This window comes from Miscanthus floridulus, chromosome 5, assembly GCF_019320115.1.
Source record: "Miscanthus floridulus cultivar M001 chromosome 5, ASM1932011v1, whole genome shotgun sequence".
Lineage (NCBI taxonomy): Eukaryota > Viridiplantae > Streptophyta > Magnoliopsida > Poales > Poaceae > Miscanthus > Miscanthus floridulus.
The window spans coordinates 132,259,267-132,280,648 of NC_089584.1; the positions used below are offsets into that span (position 1 = coordinate 132,259,267).

Consider the following 21,382-nt stretch of genomic DNA (forward strand, 5'->3'; position numbering starts at 1 on the left):
CATAGCTGCAAATTGCAATGCAAGCTGGCACATCGTCGTAATCGTATATACTACATACAGAAGGGACATTATTCATCGTGCTGATCCAAGATGCGAATGCTACCCTGTACTCGCACAAAAGAAGAAGCGGATGGGCCTATGACCCCTCAAAAGATGGTGGAAGGCGGCGGAAAGGCGGGCCTGATATGTGGGCCAATGGGAAGGGGGAAACAGCCCATTCCGTCGCATCCATATGAAAGCCCACGCAAAATGCTTGTACTCCACTTCGGATCGACATCTTCCACCGATCCATGGAAAAACCCTAGAGCTTGACGCGCACCTCTAATTCTGCGCGCCAAATGCTCGAACACTTTCCCGCCAAAGCTCCCCGCTGGCATTTGCAATATAGATCTCCGCACCCCAACACCTAATTTGTACGCACGCCTGTGTCACAGAGAGAGAGAGGAGAGAGAGAGAGAGAGAGAGTCGCATGGAAGACTCACCCGCCGACGCCGCCGGCTCCGGCCGCCGCACGCGCACGCGCACCCGGGGCGCCGAGGCGTCGGGGCGCGCCGCCGTGCTCCAGCAACTCCGCTCCGTCCGCAAAGGTGAAATCCGCGCCTCCGACGTCATCCAGGTGAAGGTTGACGCCCCGATCTACGACACCGTCCCGGAGGAGGAGTACAACGTGCTCGTCGCTCGCCGCAAGAAGGAAGCCGGCGAGTTCATCATCGACGACGACGGGCTCGGTTACGTCGAGGACGGCCGCGAGGAGGACTGGAGCCACCGCGCCCTCCCTTCCTCCTCCGATGAGGGATCTGACGGCGAGGACGGCGCCCCCCGCAAGCGGAAGCAGACGCGCCCTCCGCAGGCGAAGCGCCAGCCGCAGCAGTCCGCCAAGGCGGCGGCGTCTCTCTCCGCCGCTGCTGCAAAGACGGGCCAGCAGATCTCCTCTATGTTCACATCCTCGTTGTTTAAGAGGACCGGCAGCGACCGTGCCAAGGGCTTGGCACTGGCCGCCGACAGCATCGTGGACGACATCATCGCCGAGTTCGCGCCCGACGAGAACGACCGTGAGGAGAGGCGGCGGCGGGTTGGTAGGGTTTGTGCGCCGCAGCCTCCTCCTCCAACAGTTTCCTACGTCAAGCCTCAAAAGGTAATTGTCGATACTGAAATGGTCAGATCGGACAATGGAAATGATATGGCGGTGGAATTGAAGAACGATACTGAGATGGAAACCAATTTGGAGGAAATTCCTGGTTCTAGTGCTGAATTGGTGGTTGATAATCTGGAAGAAATTCCTGGTTCTAGTGCTGAATTGGTGGTTGATAATAAGAGTTTGGAGGAACCAAAGCAGGAGGCTGATGGGGAAGTAAAGGTAGAAAAGACACACCGCCTCAATGCAAAGATTAAGGCGGAGGAGAGCAGAAATAATGATGTGACGAGTGCAACAGCAGGATGGATGAAGATATGTGGGAACGGGCAGAATGCAGTAGGTGAAGAAGGGGTGGCTGTTGATGGTAACACCAATGTGGATGAAAGTTCAGAGTTTGAGCTGAAAGATGGAACGCTGCCATTCTACATACTGGATGCATATGAGGAACCATTTGGTGCTAATTCAGGCACAGTGTATTTGTTTGGGAAGGTAAATAGCATTACACTGAAGTTTCAAGTACAATTCTGGTAAATTATCCTAAGAATACAGTTTTACTTTCTGATGTCTGACAAGCAACTTTTCTTTGATTGATTATTGGACACTGTAAAGCCCGAGGCCAATTCATAGTGCTGCTTTTGTAGGATAATTCGTACACCATACATGTCTCAGAAATTTTGTGTCCTTTTTCCCAAGGATTCAAAATGGAAATAAAAACTTCCTGTGCAGTCTTTGAAAGATGTTTGATTAAGTACTAGACAGTCAGTGGATTGGTGTGTAACTCCTAGGTGGGAGGGTGATGCCTAATTCATTGGCGATGGATCTTCGTAAATTGTCTCTGAGGCATATGCTTTCATCACTAGATACTAGTATATTCTTTTTTCTGACGAGCTGCTTTCCTTTTCTAGGTTGAAGTTGGCAAGCGGTTCCATAGTTGCTGCGTCATTGTAAAAAATATTCAAAGATGCATATATGCTATTCCAAACCATTCAGTGTTTCCAAGGGACTCCATATCAGGGATAGAAAAAAACCCCACAAGTGCTGATCTTTTGCCATCACTTCGAGCAACTCTACATGTGAGAATGATTTTGTTTTTATTCTTAACACATAGCACTACTGTGAATTATGCATAACACATTCTATATTACCAGGAGTTGGCGTCAGGATTAAAGAGTGAAATAGCTGACAAATTGTCAGACCTCAATGTGTCAAATTTCGTAATGACTCCAGTCAAGGTTAGTAATTGCACATGCACACAGATACAAACATGCTCCCCCATTCCCCTCTACTGGGCTAAATGGTTATATTTGTCATGCCTTAGAGGAACTATGCATTTGAGAGGACTGATCTACCAAATGGAGAGCAATATGTCCTGAAAATTAATTATCCTTACAAGGTATGTGTCTTGTCAATACATCTTTGACTGCTATTTTACTTTCGTAGTTTATAATTACCTTCAAGGGGTCAAGGTACTTTTGTTTGTCTAAATGTTATTGTGGTTGCATATTTGGCTGCCATGGAGTGAAATGCAATGACAACATTTGAGAGAAGTGTGGCTAGTATCTAGCATAGCTGGTTTATCAGTCCCTTATTTGGGAAATGATACTATGTTGAATTGTGAACTAATGGCACAAATGATTTAATATGTTATATAGCATAAAAAACACCGGATATTTCTATCCTAGAAGTTTCTGAAGTATAAAAATCTATATTCTGTATTGAATTCGATCCAAGTCATTTTTATATTTAATCTTGTATGCTTACAGTAGGAACCTAGGAAATTAAAAATAAAAAACCTACAGTCTTACAAGATATTATTAGTCATTTCTTAAGTGTGGCTGCTAGTCTGGGAATTCTAGAGTTGTATGCTGATTCAATATTTGTCGGCTATACTCATCAACTAACTTGAACTGTGAATACATTCTGGATGTTTGTAGGCTTGTAGCAGAGAAAAAGCAACCTACTAATCAGGCCCCTTGGCTTTTGAATATTCATTTTTCATGTCATGATCTCTTGGTTTGAATACCATAATCATTTTAAATGAAAATGGTTTCTGTGCTAATTTTGGTTAAATGGTATACTCAAGTCTTACAAGTTGGGTTGCGAGCTGCTGAAGGGTAGGATTGATCTTGGAATATTCGTGATTTAATTCCTAAGGAAATGCCCCATGTAGTAACGAAGCTCATGGGTTCAGGACTAAACTATGTTCTTTCTGATTGGTTTCTTTCAGTGTAAACTGAAAACTGCATCTATCTCTCACTCAATCTTTCCAATTTGCAATTGTATTACTTATGTGATACATATTTTCTTAGGATCCTGCTCTACCAGCGGACCTCAGGGGTGAACATTTTCATGCACTGCTTGGGACAAGCAATAGGTACAATGCCATACACCTTGCATTATATGGCATATGCTATACAATATAGTTTAGATGTTTTTTATGCCCATTTTCTTCCTGATGGATGCTGATCTTTTTACCTTTCCAGTGCTCTTGAATTATTTCTTATCAAGAGGAAGGTCAAGGGGCCTTCATGGCTGTCGGTTTCCAAATTTGTGACACGGCCATCCACTCAGCGGGTATATCCTTGACTTCATCCTGTCCTGTTACTATTGGTGGTGTTTCATATCAAGCTAGTTAGTATTTGAATAGCTCCTTCCAGATTCTTTTGCCATGCTATATTGATGGCGGTGCCTTTTGACTCTACGATAGGTCAGCTGGTGTAAATTTGAAGTTACAGTTGATTGCCCAAAGGATATATCTGTTTTGACAAGTACAAATCTAGAAGTTCCTACTGTTGTAGTTGCAGCAGTTAATCTCAAAACTATCATAAATGAGAAACACAATGTGCATGAGATTGTGTCAGCATCTCTCATATGCTGTCATCGGGTGAAGGTATGTTGTTTATTTGTTGTTGAAATATATTTTCTAGCATTTGGTTTACTAGTTTAGGTACATTGGCAATGAGGTGGCAGAAATGGTTCATATCTATTTGAAACAATTGTTGTGAGACAAACTGGCACACTTCCATGTTCCATTTCAACACTTTACATTTCTCAAAGGTTCACACAACAAGGAAACCCTCATGTTCTTCAAACTAAACCTTTCCTTTTTGGGCCAATTTTCAGATTGATAGTCCAATGCGTCCAGAAGATTGGCAGAAACGGGGAATGCTCAGCCATTTTACTGTTATGCGCAAACTTGAAGGTAGCATATTTCCTATAGGCCTTGCTAAGGGAGCTTCTGATAGGAACGAGCAGGCTGGTAGCAACGTGCTGGCACTAGAAAGCAGGTGGGTTCTGCCTTTTCTTGTATATGTATTATTACTCTGGCCACAAAAAAGTTGTCGTTTAGGACCAGATTTGGTCAAATCTTAGAAACTAAAACAACAATAACTATAACTATTATATTATTTAGTTTGAAAACAAGTTGTATGTGAAGATTTGTTTTCAAAGTTTTTACAAAATCTCTTAAATTTGAAGGATTTTAAGAATATATTCTAGATAAAATTAATGGTCAAAGATATGCATTCAAGACTGCGCAAAGTCAAATGTCAACTATTTTTTATCAGAGTAGTACCCACTTATTTGATGAGTTCCATTGTTGAATGCATTGATTAATTGGTTTACTCCCTTTTCCAGTGAACGCGCATTATTAAATCGCTTGATGATTGAGCTTAGCAAACTTGACTGCGACGTACTTGTGGGACACAATATTTCAGGATTTGATTTGGATGTGCTTCTACACCGTGCTCAGGTCTTTTTAATCATTATGTGCTCTGTTGCTTCCTATATTCAACCTGTTGTACACTACTCTTCCTGAGTTCATAAATTTGTATGGGTTTTGTTTATAAATTATTTAGGGTTTATTCCAGGTAGTTTCAAGGGAACTTGCATTATATATTTCCGACTATCATTTTCTTATTTAATGATTCTGCTAGACATGCAAAGTGCCAAGCAGCATGTGGTCCAAGATTGGTCGTCTCAGGCGATCATCAATGCCCAGGCTTACCAAAGGAAGCACACTCTATGGTTCTGGAGCAAGTCCAGGAATTATGTCCTGTATTGCTGGCCGTCTTCTCTGTGACACCTATTTATGCTCTCGTGACCTTCTGAAGGAGGTAACCTGCAGTGCGCTTGTTTTTTTGATAATGGAAGGCAACTAACCATACAATTTTTAAATATAGTTTCAGTTACCAAATTCAGCAGTTAATTCTGTTCCATGCAGGTGAGTTATTCCTTGACACAACTTGCAGAAACACAATTAAAAAAGGTCAGGAGAGAGGTTTCTCCACATGATATACCTCTGATGTTCCAGTCTTCGAGTGAACTGCTCAAACTGGTAATTTCTTCAAACAAAACACTGCTGCTTTTCTCTTAACAGAATGTCTTCTATTTTTCTCAAAAGTTATGAAACTAATTGCAAAATTGTGACACTCAACTAGGTTGAATATGGTGAGACAGATGCATGGCTTTCTTTGGAGCTCATGTTTCACTTGAGTGTTCTCCCACTGACACGGCAATTGACCAATATTAGTGGTAACCTGTGGGGGAAAACACTTCAGGTAATATTCATTATTATCATGCATTTTGTGTAGCTAACTATGAAGCCGTGCATTCTTGACGTCATGTCTCAAATGAAATTCCTGTAGGGTGCTAGGGCTCAGAGGGTAGAATATCTACTACTGCATTCATTTCATGCAAGAAAATTTATTGTACCGGATAAATTTGCACGCAACAAAGAGCTGAACTCCACAAAAAGAAAAATGATTGCTGATACTGAGGGTGCAAATGCTGATGATGGTGCTGCTGATCCTTCCGTTGATGATGAAGTGCACAATGGTGATCAAGGTAAAGCCAGAAAAGGACCTTCATATGCTGGTGGATTAGTTTTGGAGCCTAAGAAGGGTCTATATGACAAGTATGTTTTACTTCTCGACTTCAACAGCCTTTATCCGTCAATAATTCAGGTAAATGATCAGTACTCACAGCTTCTATTGCTTGCTCTCTTGAAAGTTTAAGATAAACAAATAATAGACGTATCGATCTATATTCAATAGTGCCTTTATTATTATTTCTCCACAGGAATACAACATCTGCTTTACCACCGTTGAGCGTTCTTCTGATGGCAGTGTACCTAATTTGCCAGCATCAAAAGCTACTGGTGTTTTACCTGAGGTAATTGCCTATGGATGTGCCATTGAGATTTAGAGCTGTCAATAGTTTCGGTGATCAAGATTTTGTATGGACATGTATTTTTCTCATGTGTTTGCAATCATGGCTTACAAATCAGTTGCTGAGGAGTTTGGTGGAGAGGAGAAGGATGGTTAAATCATGGTTGAAGACTGCGTCTGGTCTTAAAAGGCAGCAGTTTGATATTCAACAACAAGCATTGAAACTCACTGCAAATAGGTAAGAATTTCTATAACAAACATAAGTATGTCTGCTTGCATTCCACTAGTATGATTAATGAGTTTCTGACTCAGTCTTTAATGCTTGTGCTCCAGCATGTATGGTTGCTTGGGCTTTTCCAATTCCAGGTTTTATGCAAAGCCACTTGCTGAGCTTATTACACTCCAAGTGAGAACAAGTTTTACTCACAGAATTTATTAGCAAACCTGTAATATGTTGTTGTGGTTAATATGATGCCTCTTTCAGGGTAGAGAGATATTGCAAAACACTGTAGATCTGGTTCAGAATAATTTAAATTTGGAGGTATGTAGAATTCCTATGTCTATGGATTTCTCTGTAGTAATAAAGCATTCAGAATAATTGAAATTGCTTCAAAGGGACATAACAACTTGGTAGATGCTAGAGAGTAGAATTTAATACATCTCAACTTCATTGTACTGGAGATTAAACTGGAGGTGAAGATGCCTCCTAAAAATCCAGTCCATTGAAGATTCAACAGCTTATTTTTTTTTGTTAATTAACTGCTTGTATTGATATTTATTTTCCTTGTACTGGACAGGTTATCTATGGTGATACAGATTCCATCATGATACATACTGGACTTGATGACATCTCCAGGGCAAAAGCAATTGCAGGAAAGGTTATTCAGGAGGTAAGACTCAGGATGTGACATCTTAATGTGCAAGGTGCAGATGTTCATTTTAATGCTTCAGAAAGAGTAGCGTTTAATATAGGAAGAGTTTTTTTCTCCACAACGGTAAACCTGAATTTCATTACCAAGGCAACAAAATTACAGTCATAGTTCAAGTTTGTATCTAAAGGAAACAGCCACCTGCCAAACACTCATATTTCTGATCACCTAGGGATCAGACAATACGAGCTATCCTTACCCCACAAAAAAAGCTAGAAGTTTCCCCAGAAGAGGCAAGCCACAAAACCTTAAGGCTCTGATACATGGCCCTTGGCCTATACCACAGCACACAGGCTGGATCTTGCTTAAATTACATCTTACTGCCATCTCCCAGAATCATCAGCTGCTGCCCACCCCTTTCAGGCTCCTTCACCTGCCCATGGAAATACAAAGCCATCCTCTTCAGACTGTCCGCTCCACTTTCCATCTGAAGAAGTTTATTTTTGGCCGTCAAACTATCTCTTGATTTTGGCCATCTAACTATCAAAACTGCACCTTGGCCCTTGACTGGTTTCAAAGGTGGTTTTGACTGTATATGTATTCTTATGAAATATGGTTAGATCTAAAAATCATAACTAATTCACTTTAAGCAAAAAAAATATGAAACTGGTACCTAAATTTTCCTAAAAATACAATCTATCTATTGGTTCTGTATTTAGCTTTATTTGGATCTTGTTCCTATTGCTAGTGTTTTTATTGCTCTTAGTCATGACTATTATTTATTTAAATATTGTTTTGCGATTTATTTTATGTTGATTGCATGGTGTTTGAGGGTCCGTCTTACTTGAAACCTATTTCCTAGTCAACCGATTGAAAAGTAAAGCAGTAGTCATGCAATGCCTAAATACAATCTATATGTGGTGGAGCATGGCATCTGGGAGGTTGGCGTCACCTTTGAGATCTTTCATGTACTTGGAGTCCATTGGATCCTTTTGGTTCATCTCTTTGTCTAATATAGAGCAAAGCGTTCAATGACCAAAAATACACTTCTTCATTTATAAGATGTGCAAACTGAAGAAAGATGATCTTACCAGAATGCTTCAATGCAGGTGAACAAGAAGTACCGTTGTCTGGAGATTGATCTTGATGGCATATACAAGAGAATGTTACTTCTTAAAAAGAAGAAATATGCTGCTATTAAAGTGGCACTGGATGGTAGCTTACGAGAGGTTTGTGCTTATTATGAATCTATGCGTCATCTTGTGAAAGTAGTAGAGTTGCTTTAACATGTTTGATGTTTGACGCAGAACATTGAACGCAAGGGGCTCGATATGGTCAGGCGCGATTGGAGTTTGCTGTCAAAAGACATCGGAGATTTTTGTCTCAATCAAATTTTGTCTGGAGGGTAAGCATTTAAGTTTCTATCGTAATTTTGCTTTTGACATTTTTCTTGTCTGACCTTTGTGAAAACTGCCTCTACAGGACATGTGATGATGTTGTTGAGTCAATACATAGTTCTCTTGTCCAGGTTAGGAGCCTGCCACCTTTTTCTTAACATTAATATCAATACTCAAGAAACATTGGTTAGCAAGATACTGTTGCTCTGCAACGAAACTTTGGCCTAAAACATATTATTTGTTATATATTTCTATTGTTGTATATTTTAATGTACTGAATGAGGCTATGTTCAGGTGCAAGTGCAAATGAGAAGTGGTCAAATAGAACTCGAAAAATATGTTATCACAAAGAGCTTAACAAAAGCGCCAGAAGATTATCCAGATGCTAAAAATCAGCCTCATGTTCAGGTAAGAGTTGCATATCCATGTTTTGTTTTGTCCTGATTTCAAGCCAGAAAAGTGATGAGCTAATAAATGTGTAAACTTGGTTCCTCAGGTTGCTTTGAGACTCAAGCAAAATGGTTACTCTGGTTGCTCAGCTGGTGACACAGTCCCTTATATAATTTGCTCTCAGCAGGTATTACTAAATGATGTCTTTTATGTTTTGCATGCTCACTAAATCATCAATTGCTTATCCACATTGCAAAATTTTGGATTGTCAACCTGTCATATGACCCCAACTTGTTTGGGCCCCAACTTGTTTGGGACTTAAAGGCTTTGTTGTTGTTGTTGTCAACCTGTCATATGACACTGATTGGTACTCTTGTTTCACAATCTGTCCAAGCCTCCAAGGCTAAGCTCATCATGTATACAGACCAGAAAGCACTAAATCTCATCAAAGTTATAAAAAGAGACCAACACATATCTCTAATGATATTCAAATTTTACAACCACTCACAATCTTGATTTTATTGCTGAACTAACATTTTGAAACATTTCTTCACAAGATAGAAGAATATGGATAAACGGAGGGAGTAGTCAGAACTTTTTGTTTACCTGCAGTGTAATTTCAGGAAAAAGGAAAATATATAATTTTTTGCCTGAAAAACATCCCAGTTTAGCTTTGTTTGAAGCTTGATTTATCTGATCCTAAACTGTACTTGCCATTCTGTATAGGACTCAGATAATACACATTCTGTGGGAATAGCTCAGAGAGCTAGACATCCCGAGGAGTTAAAAAGAGACCCTGACAAGTGGATGATTGACATTGACTATTATTTGTCACAACAGGTTCTTCACCATTGCAATACATTTTCCCTTCTTGGAAAAATACAGTTGTCTTTCCATATGCTAAGTATATACAGTGTTGCTGATTCTAAATTGCCTTTGCAGATTCATCCTGTTGTTTCTCGTCTGTGTGCTTCCATTCAGGGTACTAGTCCAGCTCGTCTGGCTGAATGTCTGGGACTTGATTCGGCTAAGGTGCGTATTTTCTGTTGAGTCTTCGATATCTTAAATGATTGGCATCATTTCTTTCAATATAGAGTTTGCTGATTCTTATTACCTGGATCAGTTCCAATCAAGAGTGACTGAGTCTAGCAATCAAGATACATCTACGATGCTGTTATCTGTAATCGATGATGAAGATGAGAGGTGAACCTCTAACATATCAATTTCGTTAATGTTGCAGTATTTCAGTTATTCAAATATTCTTGTGTTTTAATGACAGATATCGTGGTTGTGAGCCACTGCGTTTATCATGCCCAAGCTGTTCTGGTACCTTCGACTGCCCTCCTGTATCTAGTCTGATTACTAGTGCTACAAGTGTATCAGATCCAAATGAAGGAAAGGATGCTACTGCTAATTTCTGGCGCCATATGCGGTGCCCAAGATGCCCAGATAATGCTGACGAGTCCAAAATTTCTCCTCCAATGCTTGCCAACCAGGTGAATATTAATTTAATATAACATGATCCAGAATTTAAGTTGATTAAAACTTAACTTTTATGTTGTCCATGTAGATGAAAAGACAGGCTGATAATTTCATTAGTCTATATTATAAAGGTTTGCAGATGGTAAGTGTTTCAGTTTGAGCCTTAATATATTATACAATGCCTGTTTATGATTACCCTTGACCTTTTGGCTGTTCTTTTCTGCCAGTGTGACGATGAGGGTTGCAAATACTCGACTCACAGCGTAAACCTTAGAGTTATGGGGGATTCCGAGAGAGGAACCATCTGCCCTAACTACCCACGCTGCAACGGTCGCCTAGTAAGACAGGTTTGTTGACACTCTGCCTGAGCTTACAATGTGCCTATTTGGGCAAGTGGCTACTGGTGTCTAATACTAAACCTTTGTGTTTAACAGTACACGGAGGCAGATCTATACAAGCAACTTTCATACTTTTGCTATGTACTTGATGCAACCCGGTGTCTTGAAAAGGTTTTCATCAACCTAACCATGTACTTTTCTTTTTTTTACTTTCTAATCCAACGTATGCCATAGCTGACTTGATCTTAACTGCTTTGGATGTAGCTGGACCAGAAGGCAAGGCTCCCCTTCGAGAGAGAGTTTGTAGCAGTAGGCCAAACAATTAACTTGGCACTGCTAGAGATCCAGAAAATCCGAGATAGATGCGCATTTGGATGGGTTCAGCTAAGGGACCTTGCCGTGTCAATATGATGTTTTTTTGGGGGGTGGGGGGGTGGGGTGGGGGGAGAGCTCAATTAGATGAATTTGATTCTAATCGTGCAAGAAATTAATCGCTGTCTGTAGGTTGTGTTGATTCTGGATCTCGTTGGTAAAAGGAACAGGACACGCCAAACGGTGAGTTGAAACACCAGCCGTCCTGGTAGTATTTCCTTGCCTGTAGAATTCCATTTGGATACACCTCATAGCAGACCTTGTCTCACCTACATGTGTTTTAGTGAGTGGCTGTGTTGTACTAAACTTGTAAATATGTTGTGTCCGTCTCCTTAGGCCTCGCTGCCCGTGCTAATGTACACTATCATATATAGTCATCTGTCAATTGTTTGTTTTGCTATGTGGTGTGTTCCTGTGCATATATATAACAAGATACTATCGTTGGTCAGATTACTAATGTTGTGAATCCCGTTAGGTGGAAAATATGGGAGAGGAAATCGAGCACTTTGTGACAACATGCATTCTTGCCTTCTTGGTCTCTCCATGTCATTTTTTTCTCCTAACTGCGCAGTTTATGCGTTAGACAATGGGCCTGAATCTAAATGATGGTAGAATGCCATACATTCCGATGCTATTCTTTCCTAAGCACCGCTTCCAAATAATTGTGGCATGCAAGTCGTATACAAATTGCTACAGTGAGTTATGGCAATTTTGGTAGCAACTTGTGTCTCACAATAAAATATTCCAGACTGTTAAGTAGAGCATAATTGGCGCATCATGCTCTCAAATTGACATTTGGCGGCAATGTATAACAGGCGATGAAAAATGTCAACAATGTCCCTTGAAGCTTCCATCCTTCATCCGTTTCCTCCTGGGACGGTCGATAACTCGCGTTTATCCTCCAGCATCGATGACAGGGTTGACTAGACACAAGCAGATGATTTATGAATCATATCATGACAAGATAAGAAATCCAATACGTGACCATTTTTTTTTGAGCATCAATACGGTTCACCGCTATCGGAAGCTCTGCTCTCTCGTATGTATACGATTATTCTTTGATTTTTTTCCTCTCATTTTAAGGACAGCTATAGAATCTGTTCGGATACATACACATACGGTATACGAACAAACATATAACTATACCTAAACAACGAACGCAGCTGAGAGATACTCGAAGATCACCAGACTCCCGAGCGTGGCGGGTGAGTTTTCGTGAGGGCGTCGCTCGTGAGGCCATTCTTTTGTGGGCGGAGTAAACATGTCCACGCTGTCATGCTCCCAAATTACGACGCCTACTGTCATTCACTGAACCGAGCGAGTTCTCGTCGCCTCCTCATATCTTATCTTCTTCTGTCTTCTCTTCGCATCGTATGCGCCTCTTTCTTCTCTGGTTCCGCTGGGCTTTTCTTCCTCACAATCCACTGGGCTTCCATCATTGCCGCCACTGGCGACGACAGAATACAACAAGTCAGTCCTTCTCCCGCCGAGGTTTCTTTGGGGAATGTGCTAATAAAAAAGATCGTAATGCTCTGTGAGTCTCTGAAAAAGTTCAGCGGTCTTCAGGACTACTGTTCCAATTTTTTTTGTGCCCTTCATGCCACTGCCGTCAGTTTGGGCTTTAACGCCGTCAAAGTGTAGGTGTGAAAAGTCGAAAATACCCTAAGTTTAAATATGTCATTAAGTTTTTTTGAACATCTTAACGACTTCAAATGAAAAACTAAAAACTAGAAAATTGTAGATCTCGTCAAGATCTATAATTTTCATATAAAAATTATCTTCATTTAATTCCACAAAAAATATGATTTGATATGATTAATATATCTTAGAAAAATCATATTTTTTGTGGAATTAAATGAAAATAATTTTTATATAAAAATTATAGATCTATAACTTTCTAGTTTTGAGTTTTTTCATTTGAAGTTGTTAAGATGCCCAAAAAAATTAATGATATATTTATATTTAAGGGTATTTTCGAGTTTTCACACCTGCAGTTTGACGGTATTAGAGCCCAAACTGACAGCAGTGGTATGGAGGGCACAAAAAAGTTGAAACAGTGGCGCTAAAGACCGCTGAACTTTTCTAGGGACTCACATGATATTGCGATCTTTTTTAATGGCACGCAAGTAATTCCCTCCGTTTTCTTTTGGTTGGACCGGGAGAGGAGTTGCGCTCCTCCTCCCCCTCTACTGGATTCGACTGGCGTGGCGGCAACGGCACAGCGGAGGAGACCCATCTGTATTTGTTTTTGAATTCTTCTTTGTTTGTAAGTAACCCTAGCTTGTTCGGACGGATTTTCCTAAATTCGTCTGTTCCCGACACAAAAAAAAAAAAAAAAAATGGCAGCAAAATAAGCAATCAAATCCATGTAAATTTCCCCCTATAACCCTATCCATTCGGTGTTTTTGCTAATTTTTATACTGCGTGGACCTTTCACTAAACTGGTTTATCTTGGTTCTTCCCGTTCTTATGCAGGGGGCAAGGCCAATCTCAGTTGATAACATACGACTTGTACTCTAGTCTGACAGTCTCCACGTGCGGCTGCATATATACTGTTTCAAAATTTCGGAGTAAGGTCTGAACCCTCATTCTGCTTCAGGGGGATTGAAGCTGGTTGTTGGGTTGCAAACTTGCAATTGCACATGGCGCAGCCACAGCAGCGGGTGTACCAAGCTTGGAAGGGGGATAACGTGAGAATCATTCGAAATTTCTGTATTTACTTCGTTTAGTGCTCAGTGCAACCTTTTGTTTTCCTTCTGCTGCAGCCACATCTTTTCAAATGCATCACAGGTCTAAACAAAATGTTGGCCAACAAGTTTCTAAGTTTGCAAATAGTGGAATTGAGCTAACCTCCACAGGACAGCATCTTGGCCATGGCAGTTTCTTTTTCTTCTTTAATTATCTCAGCAGTCATACAGCCAATGTTGTCTCATTTACTGAGATTTGTATGATGATAGCTGTATGAGTGTTGGATCTCTATTGTTCTCATATGCAATATATGTGTTGAGTTCATGAGTATAACAGTTACAAGATTGATGAATTGGAAGTGACATTGACAAGTATAATAACTAAGTAATTGAGTACTACAGAATGTTGCACACTGTGACACTGATGTCACATCGTTGTTCATATGCTATGTGCCACACATCTGTCACAACCGCACCAAGAAATGTATTCTTTCTTAGATCATGTCCTTTATTTTAGATTTGGCTAGGTTGCAGTCCTATGTGTCACTGGCCAATATGTATGGAAAAACTATAACAATTGTGTATTCAATGGTGCAAGACCGAGCACTCAAAGGGTCATGCAGCTGGCTGGTGAAGAAGCCTGGCTATGTTGTGATGCCAGGGCAAAAGGATTTTCACTGCTAGCTGGGTATCCCCATTAGGGTTGTTTTTACAGGGCCGTTCCTTTTCATTTCTGGTGCATATATAATTTCTAGTATACATTTTCACTCTTAACTCTCTTGTGTGCTCAAGGGGAAAAAACGGTGGCTAGCATGAAACCAACTATCACAGTATCACATTCTCTGCTGTGTGAACTTGGCTTGTTGTTTAGATCCGATGTGCTATATATATATATACTTTTGCCATATATTCTATCTTTGAGATCGTTGTTTTTTTGGCATTCATGCTGTCTCATATTATTGATTCAGTATCCTCTAACTGACTCGTGTGTCTTGTTTCTTGTTTTCCACCCATTAATACAATGACACGCAATTCTTCAGCATGTTCGAGAGAAAAAAACCGACTCATGTGTCTTGTCTGCAGAGGTTCTTCTTTGGTGGGCGATTGATATTTGGACCTGATGTTAAATCTCTAGGTGTTTCTGTTGCCCTCATTGTTATCCCGGTTGCTATCTTTTGTGTGTTTGTCGCACATCATCTCCGTCATCAGTTTCATGCATATGATGCAGGATATGCAATTCTTGTCATAGCAATAGTGTTCACAATCTATGTAAGTATTCTGATGCTGTTTCTTGCTGGTATTTTTGTGTGAGGATTTCAAAAAAATTATGACTCCTAAATTTGTGTGTTATTGCCTTCACTTTTGGTGTAGGTGCTTCTGTTACTCTTCACCGCTGCCGCTTGGGATCCTGGCATTGTACCTCGTGCTTCACATCCAATTCACTACGATAATTTGTCTCTTACTGACACACCTGGAATACTACAGTTTCCTCGTGTAAAAGAAGTTATAGTAAATGGGATGCCTGTGAAAGTAAAGTATTGTGAAACTTGTATGGTTTTTCGCCCTCCTCGGTGTTCACACTGTTCCATTTGCAACAATTGTGTGGAACGCTTTGATCATCACTGCCCATGGGTAGAACAATGCATTGGAAAGGTAAGCTATAGTATTGGAATCAAATGATGAATTTTGCATTCCATGGATACATATTTATATAAGAAAATAATGAGTGCACTAAAAACAGAATTGCCATGTCTTAAGCAAAAGGGAAAAAATGATCATTTCTTAAATAAAATGTGCCCAGTTTATAATTTGCATGTTCGATCTGACATAGTAACTCCACCAAACTAGAATGAAGAGAAAAGTTGCTCACATCCATGTGAAGATCTTTTATGATAAGGTTTTATTTTGTTAATCTTCTCATTTGAACAACTTATGCATCTGATATTGAGGAAATGTGGTTCCCATGAACATTTCTTGAAATTATTTCCTTCATTCTAAATTGATTAAGTCACTCCATCTTTTACCTCTTTACTTTCTGATTTCTACTTGTCCATTGTGCAGCGCAATTACCGTTATTTTTTCCTATCTGTTGTCTCTTCAAGTCTCCTCTGCATTTATGTGTTTGCTATATCGGCCTTGTACATCAAGTTTCTCATGGATGGAGACTATCCTACACTTTGGAAAGCATTGCAACATTCCCCTGCTTCTCTAGCACTAATGGTATACTGTTTTATCTCTCTCTGGTCTGTTGGTGGGCTCACAGGATTTCATACGTATCTCATCAGCACAAACCAGGTTGGTCTGTTGATATTAATTCTCTATCTTCATTTGTTTCTGCCTAGTGGTTTATCTATTTGTCTACACTTTGAATTCTTTTATCTATGATTGCAAGTTCCTATCATCCAAAAGAATCCCGTTGGGGCGTAACCCTCTTAGCGACGCGCCATGTCGGAACCCGGGTATGGTATTAAATGAGCAAGGGCCAGGCCGTCAGCCCCGTGCGCGCCATGTTGTGATCTGGGCACGGTGTCAAGTGAGCAAGGATCGGGTCGTCGCATCCTTAGTGGCGTGCCACATCAGCGTCCGGGTGTGGTGCAAAATGAGCAAGGGTCTTCACACCTACCTCGGCGGGTGCGAAGGGTAAGGAAGCTAGTCGAGCCATCTAAGATCCGTTTAGATGGTTGGAATGTAGGGTCCCTTATGGGTAAGTTAAGAGAGTCAGTGGACACAGCGGTTAGGAGGTGTGTAAATATCTTATGCGTCCAAGAGACTAAATGGAAGGGGCAGAAGGCGAAGGAGGTGGACAATACCGGCTTCAAACTCTGGTACACAGGGATAACTTTAAATAAAAATGGAGTAGGAGTTTTGATTGATAAGAGCCTCAAGAATGGTGTGGTGGAGGTAAGAAGACAAGGGGATAGGATCATCTTAGTTAAACTTGTCATTAGTGATATGGTCTTAAACGTAATTAGTGCGTATGCCCCCAAGTAGGCCATGATGAGAGTGTTAAGCGGCTTTTTTGGGAAGACTTAGATCATTTGGTTAGAGCTGTCCCTAGTAGCGAGAAGCTCTTTATAGGATGTGATCTTAATGGCCATGTAGGTACATCAAGTGCAGGTTTCGAGGTGGTTCATGGGGGTTTCGGATATGGTAGTAGGAACCAGGAGAGAGAAAAAGTCTTAGACTTCGTCATAACTTTTGATCTGATGATAGCTAACACTTTCTTTCGTAAGAGACAGTCCCATTTAGTGACCTTTAGTAGCGGCCAGTACTCTAGTCAAATCGACTTTGTCTTTACAAGAAGGAGGGATAAACGAACATGCGTGGACTGTAAGGTGATACCTGAAGAATGTGTGGTCGCTCAACACAAGCTGGTGGTGGCTGACTTCCGCTTTTTGGTGCAAGCTCATGGGAACAAACAAGCTAGGGTTGCTAGAACGAAGTGGTGGAAATTAGAAGGGGAGGCATCAAAGTCTTTAAGGAAAAGGTCATTGAAGAGGCCCCTTGGAAGGATGAAGGCGATGCAAACAATATGTGGGAGAAGATGGCAATATGCGTTCGGAAGGTTGCTTCAGAGGTGCTTGGAGTGATCAAAGGGAGCGGATGCGACTCGAAAGACACTTGGTAGTGGAATGAAGATGTGCAAAAGGCTATTAAGGAAAAGGTGTGCTATAAGCGCTTGTATCATGACAAGTGTGCAGACAACATAGAGAAGTATAAGGTGGCAAAGAAGATTACAAAACGAGCGGTGAGTGAGGCAAAGGAGCGGGCCTATGAGGACCTTTGCCAACGTTTGAGTACGAAGGAAGGAGAGAAGGACATTTATAGAATAGATAGGGCTCGCAATAGGAAGACAAGGGACTTCAACCTAGTCAAGTGCATAAAGGACGAGAGGGAGCAACTCTTGGTGAAGGAGGATGGGATAAGACATAAATGGCAAGAGTATTTTGATAAATTGTTTAATGGTGAGAACGAGAACACCACCGTTTAGCTGGACGACTCGTTTGATGAAACTAACAGGCGCTTTGTGCAGAGAATTCAAGAATCGGAGGTCAGAGAAGCCTTGAAAATGATGAAAGGGGGCAAAGTGATGGGCCCTGATGGTATCCCAATTAAGGTGTGGAGATGTCTTGGGGATATAGCTATAGTATGGCTAACCAAGATGTTCAACAATATCTTTCGATCGAACAAGATGCCTGAGGAGCGGAGAAGAAGCATATTGGTACCAATCTATAAGAACAAGAAAGATATCCAAAGTTATACTAATTATCGGAAAATTAAGTTGATGAGCCACACTATGAAGTTATGGGAGAGAGTTATTGAGCAGCGCCTACGAGGAACGACGCAGATATCAACAAACCAATTTGGTTTCATGCCTGAAAGGTTAACCACAGAAGCAATCTTTTTAATAAGACAAGTTGTTGAGCGGTTTAGAGAGCAGAAGAAGGACCTCCACGTGGTTTTCATTGACTTGGAGAAGGCTCAAGAAATGTTATGTGGTGGGCTTTGGACAAACATAAAGTTCTATCAAAGTACGTGACCTTCATCAAGGACATGTACAACAATATTGTGACTAGTGTTTGAACAAATGATGGTAACACAAATTATTTTTCGATTAAAATTGGACTTCATCAAGGGCCAGCTTTAATCCCGTATCTCTTTGCCTTGGTAATTTATGAGGTTACCAGGAACATACAAGAGGATATCCCTTGGTGTATGTTGCTCGTTGATGATGTAGTGTTAGTGGACGAAAGCCAGGCAGGAGTATAGAAAACTAGAGTTATGGCGGCAGACCCTTGAGTCTAAAGGTTTTAGATTGAACAGAACTAAAACTGAATACATGAGATGCGACTTTAGTGGAGGAGGAGGGAGATGTGAGTTTGGAAGGTAAAGCAGTGCCTAAGAAGGATACCTTTCGGTATCTGGGATCGATACTACAGAGTGATGGAGATGTTGATGCGGATGTTAGCCATAGAATCAAAGCAGGGTGGATCAAGTGACGATAAGCTTCTAGCATTCTCTGTGATAAGGGGTATCACAAAAGCTACAAGGCAAGTTTTATAGAACAACGATTAGACCGGCTATGTTGTATGGAGCAGAATATTGGCCTACAAGGATTCGACATATTCAACAACTGAGTGTTGCGGAAATGTGTATGTTGCGATAGATTTGTGGTCACACAAGAATGGACCGAGTTCGGAACGATGATATACGTGATCGCCTAGGGTAGCAGCACCAATTGAAGAAAAGCTTGTCCAATATCAGTTGAGGTGATTTGGTCATGTCCAAAGGAGACTTTTAGAGGCACCAGTGCATTGTGGAGTCCTAAGTCAAGCTAATAATATGAGGAGAGGTAGAGAAAGACCGAAATTGACATGAGGAAGGCATTAAAAAGATATTTGAAAGCTTGGGATATACCTAGAGATCTATGTTTGAATATGAGTGTTTGGAAAGCAGCTATTGAAGTGTCTGAACCGTGACTTGGGGCTCTTGGTGGGTTTCAACTCTAGCCTACCCCAACTTACTTGGGACTGAAAGGCTTTGTTGTTGTTGTTGTTGTTGAGTTGTTTGCTTTGTAAGAACAAATTCTAGGAACTGTTAAATTTTTAGTTGTGGGAAAGGCAATTCCTATCTCAACTAAATTATTAAGGCCTCCTTATCTATCTTTCCCAATATGCTTTTACTGTTGTGCATTGATGTGGGACAAGGCTGTTTTACTCTTGCAGAAAAGCACATATCTTAGATAATTTGAGAACTCACTCTCTTTTGTCCTTGCAAGGTAGTGGCATCATAGGGAGTTTAAGGCAACCACACAGGCTTCTGCTGTGGTGCTAAATTACATTGTTTTTATCCGAGGTTGTGAGAGACTAAACTGTTTATCTCGCATGATTATATATGGATATTTATTGTGTTATTTATGTACAGAAAAATCTTGTTTGGGTTATCTCAATCTAACCTTCCGATTCCAACTGAAAACCAAGGGCCTGTTTAGTTTGTAAATTTTTTGACGAAATGGTATTGTAGCACTTTCGTTGTTATTTGACAATTAGTGTCCAATCATAGTCTAATTATGCTTAAAAGATCCGTCTCGTGAATTTCGTCTAAACTGTATAATTAGTTTTATTTTTTATTTATATTTAATGCTTCATGCATGCGTCCAAAGATTCGATGTGACGGGGAATCTTGAAAAATTTTGCAAAACGAAGTGGAACTAAACGGTACCCAATGTTTCTGCTATAGCAGCACTACAGTGGCCTCCCGGAATATAGCATCATCTCCCTTAGGTTTAGGGTTAGTTAGAGATAGGATATGATTTGTTAGTAGATTGGATCTCGTCCTTGGGAGCCAAATAGATCTCTCTATAAAAAGAGAGATGCGTCAAACAAGAAACAATCAATCTAGCTGTTATAGTTCACGAGGCCACTGCAGCACTGCTACAGTATCAGCCCAATCCAAAGGGCCTACGTGGCTGGCTACCCGTAGCAGTTTCCTTTACAGTACACCAGCCCTAACATCTTTATTGCCACTTTGTTTTTCAGACCACATAAGAAAAATTTCGGTACAGGTCAGATGGCAGGCATAATGTCTATGATCAAGGGTGTCTGAGTAACTTTCAAGAAGTAGTCTGTGCCAAGATAGAGCCTTCTAAACATAAGTTCCGGGCACACATACAAGAGGATGTGCGAGCTCCACCAGCTAACCATGCTGGAGAGGCTGAAGAAGAACGAGTTGGTGGTCCTCGACCAAAAGTGGGAGATGACCTTGATATTGATGGTGATCTGATGAAGATTTCACAGAGGCATAACCATGAGGACATTGATATTGAAATGGGAGGCGGGGATGCTAACGAGGTGGAATGCAAAGTTTCAGATCCAAAAGTTAAAGACAATACAGATGCACATATGTAGAGTTAGAAACAAGGTAAAAGAAAAACACTCAAGTTGGATTCAAAGAAGCATAATTCGGGTTATACCACAAGAAGTCACCATAACAAGTGTTTCAACCTCTGAATCTGCACCAGAGATGCTCATTAGTTTCTAGTTTATCTGCTCAGACCTCTTCTAGCAGGATGGATGCCTGTTTACTCGACCGCTTCCAGCAGAGATGGCCAGTTTCCAATGGTTTAATGAATGTGTGTTTGTTTAGTTCATAAGTAGGGCAAATGCTGTCTCCTCAGGTGGTTCCAGCATTATTCTTTTTGTATGTAAATCGCTAATGCAGGATACTTAGGATGCTACCTGTAGTTTTTTTTTAAGTAAATGCTACCTGTAGGTTCTCTTGTGCATTTCAATAATTCAACCAGCGTTTGTGATGAGTTCTTACCCCCGGATCTTTCCGATGATGTTTGTGTATAGTATCTTGGTCGAGAAACCTCAAGATGGTGTATGAATTCAGATTGCATCATTGATATACTAGTTCTGAACTTCAGTGGTCTTTCGGTTCCTCGCAGGCAGAAGTCATTGCCTTTCAGCTCATGTTGTCGACTTCAGCATTAGTTTCCTCGGTCCAGAAAAAGAACAGCAGCAAGATTGGCATGATGCTAT

General features: G+C 40.7%; 1 protein-coding gene and 1 pseudogene across 1 annotated transcript; both read left to right on the forward strand.

Moving 5' to 3' along the window:
* The first annotated feature begins 206 nt into the window (after nt 1–206).
* LOC136450822 (DNA polymerase alpha catalytic subunit-like) lies at nt 207–11,551 on the forward strand. The gene is made up of 31 exons (XM_066451451.1): nt 207–1,624; nt 2,041–2,208; nt 2,284–2,367; nt 2,454–2,528; nt 3,445–3,509; nt 3,619–3,709; nt 3,843–4,025; nt 4,259–4,422; nt 4,772–4,886; nt 5,071–5,250; nt 5,358–5,471; nt 5,575–5,694; nt 5,782–6,099; nt 6,215–6,307; nt 6,423–6,541; nt 6,637–6,709; nt 6,788–6,844; nt 7,101–7,193; nt 8,282–8,401; nt 8,480–8,577; nt 8,655–8,700; nt 8,864–8,977; nt 9,066–9,146; nt 9,686–9,799; nt 9,902–9,991; nt 10,083–10,162; nt 10,239–10,455; nt 10,530–10,583; nt 10,669–10,788; nt 10,876–10,950; nt 11,044–11,551. The coding sequence occupies exons 1-31, from the start codon at nt 470–472 to the stop codon at nt 11,188–11,190; spliced, it is 4,623 nt and encodes a 1,540-aa protein (XP_066307548.1). The 5' UTR covers nt 207–469; the 3' UTR covers nt 11,191–11,551.
* Nucleotides 11,552–13,359: 1,808 nt separating this feature from the next.
* LOC136453653 (protein S-acyltransferase 8-like) lies at nt 13,360–21,035 on the forward strand (annotated as a pseudogene).
* Nucleotides 21,036–21,382: the final 347 nt, after the last annotated feature.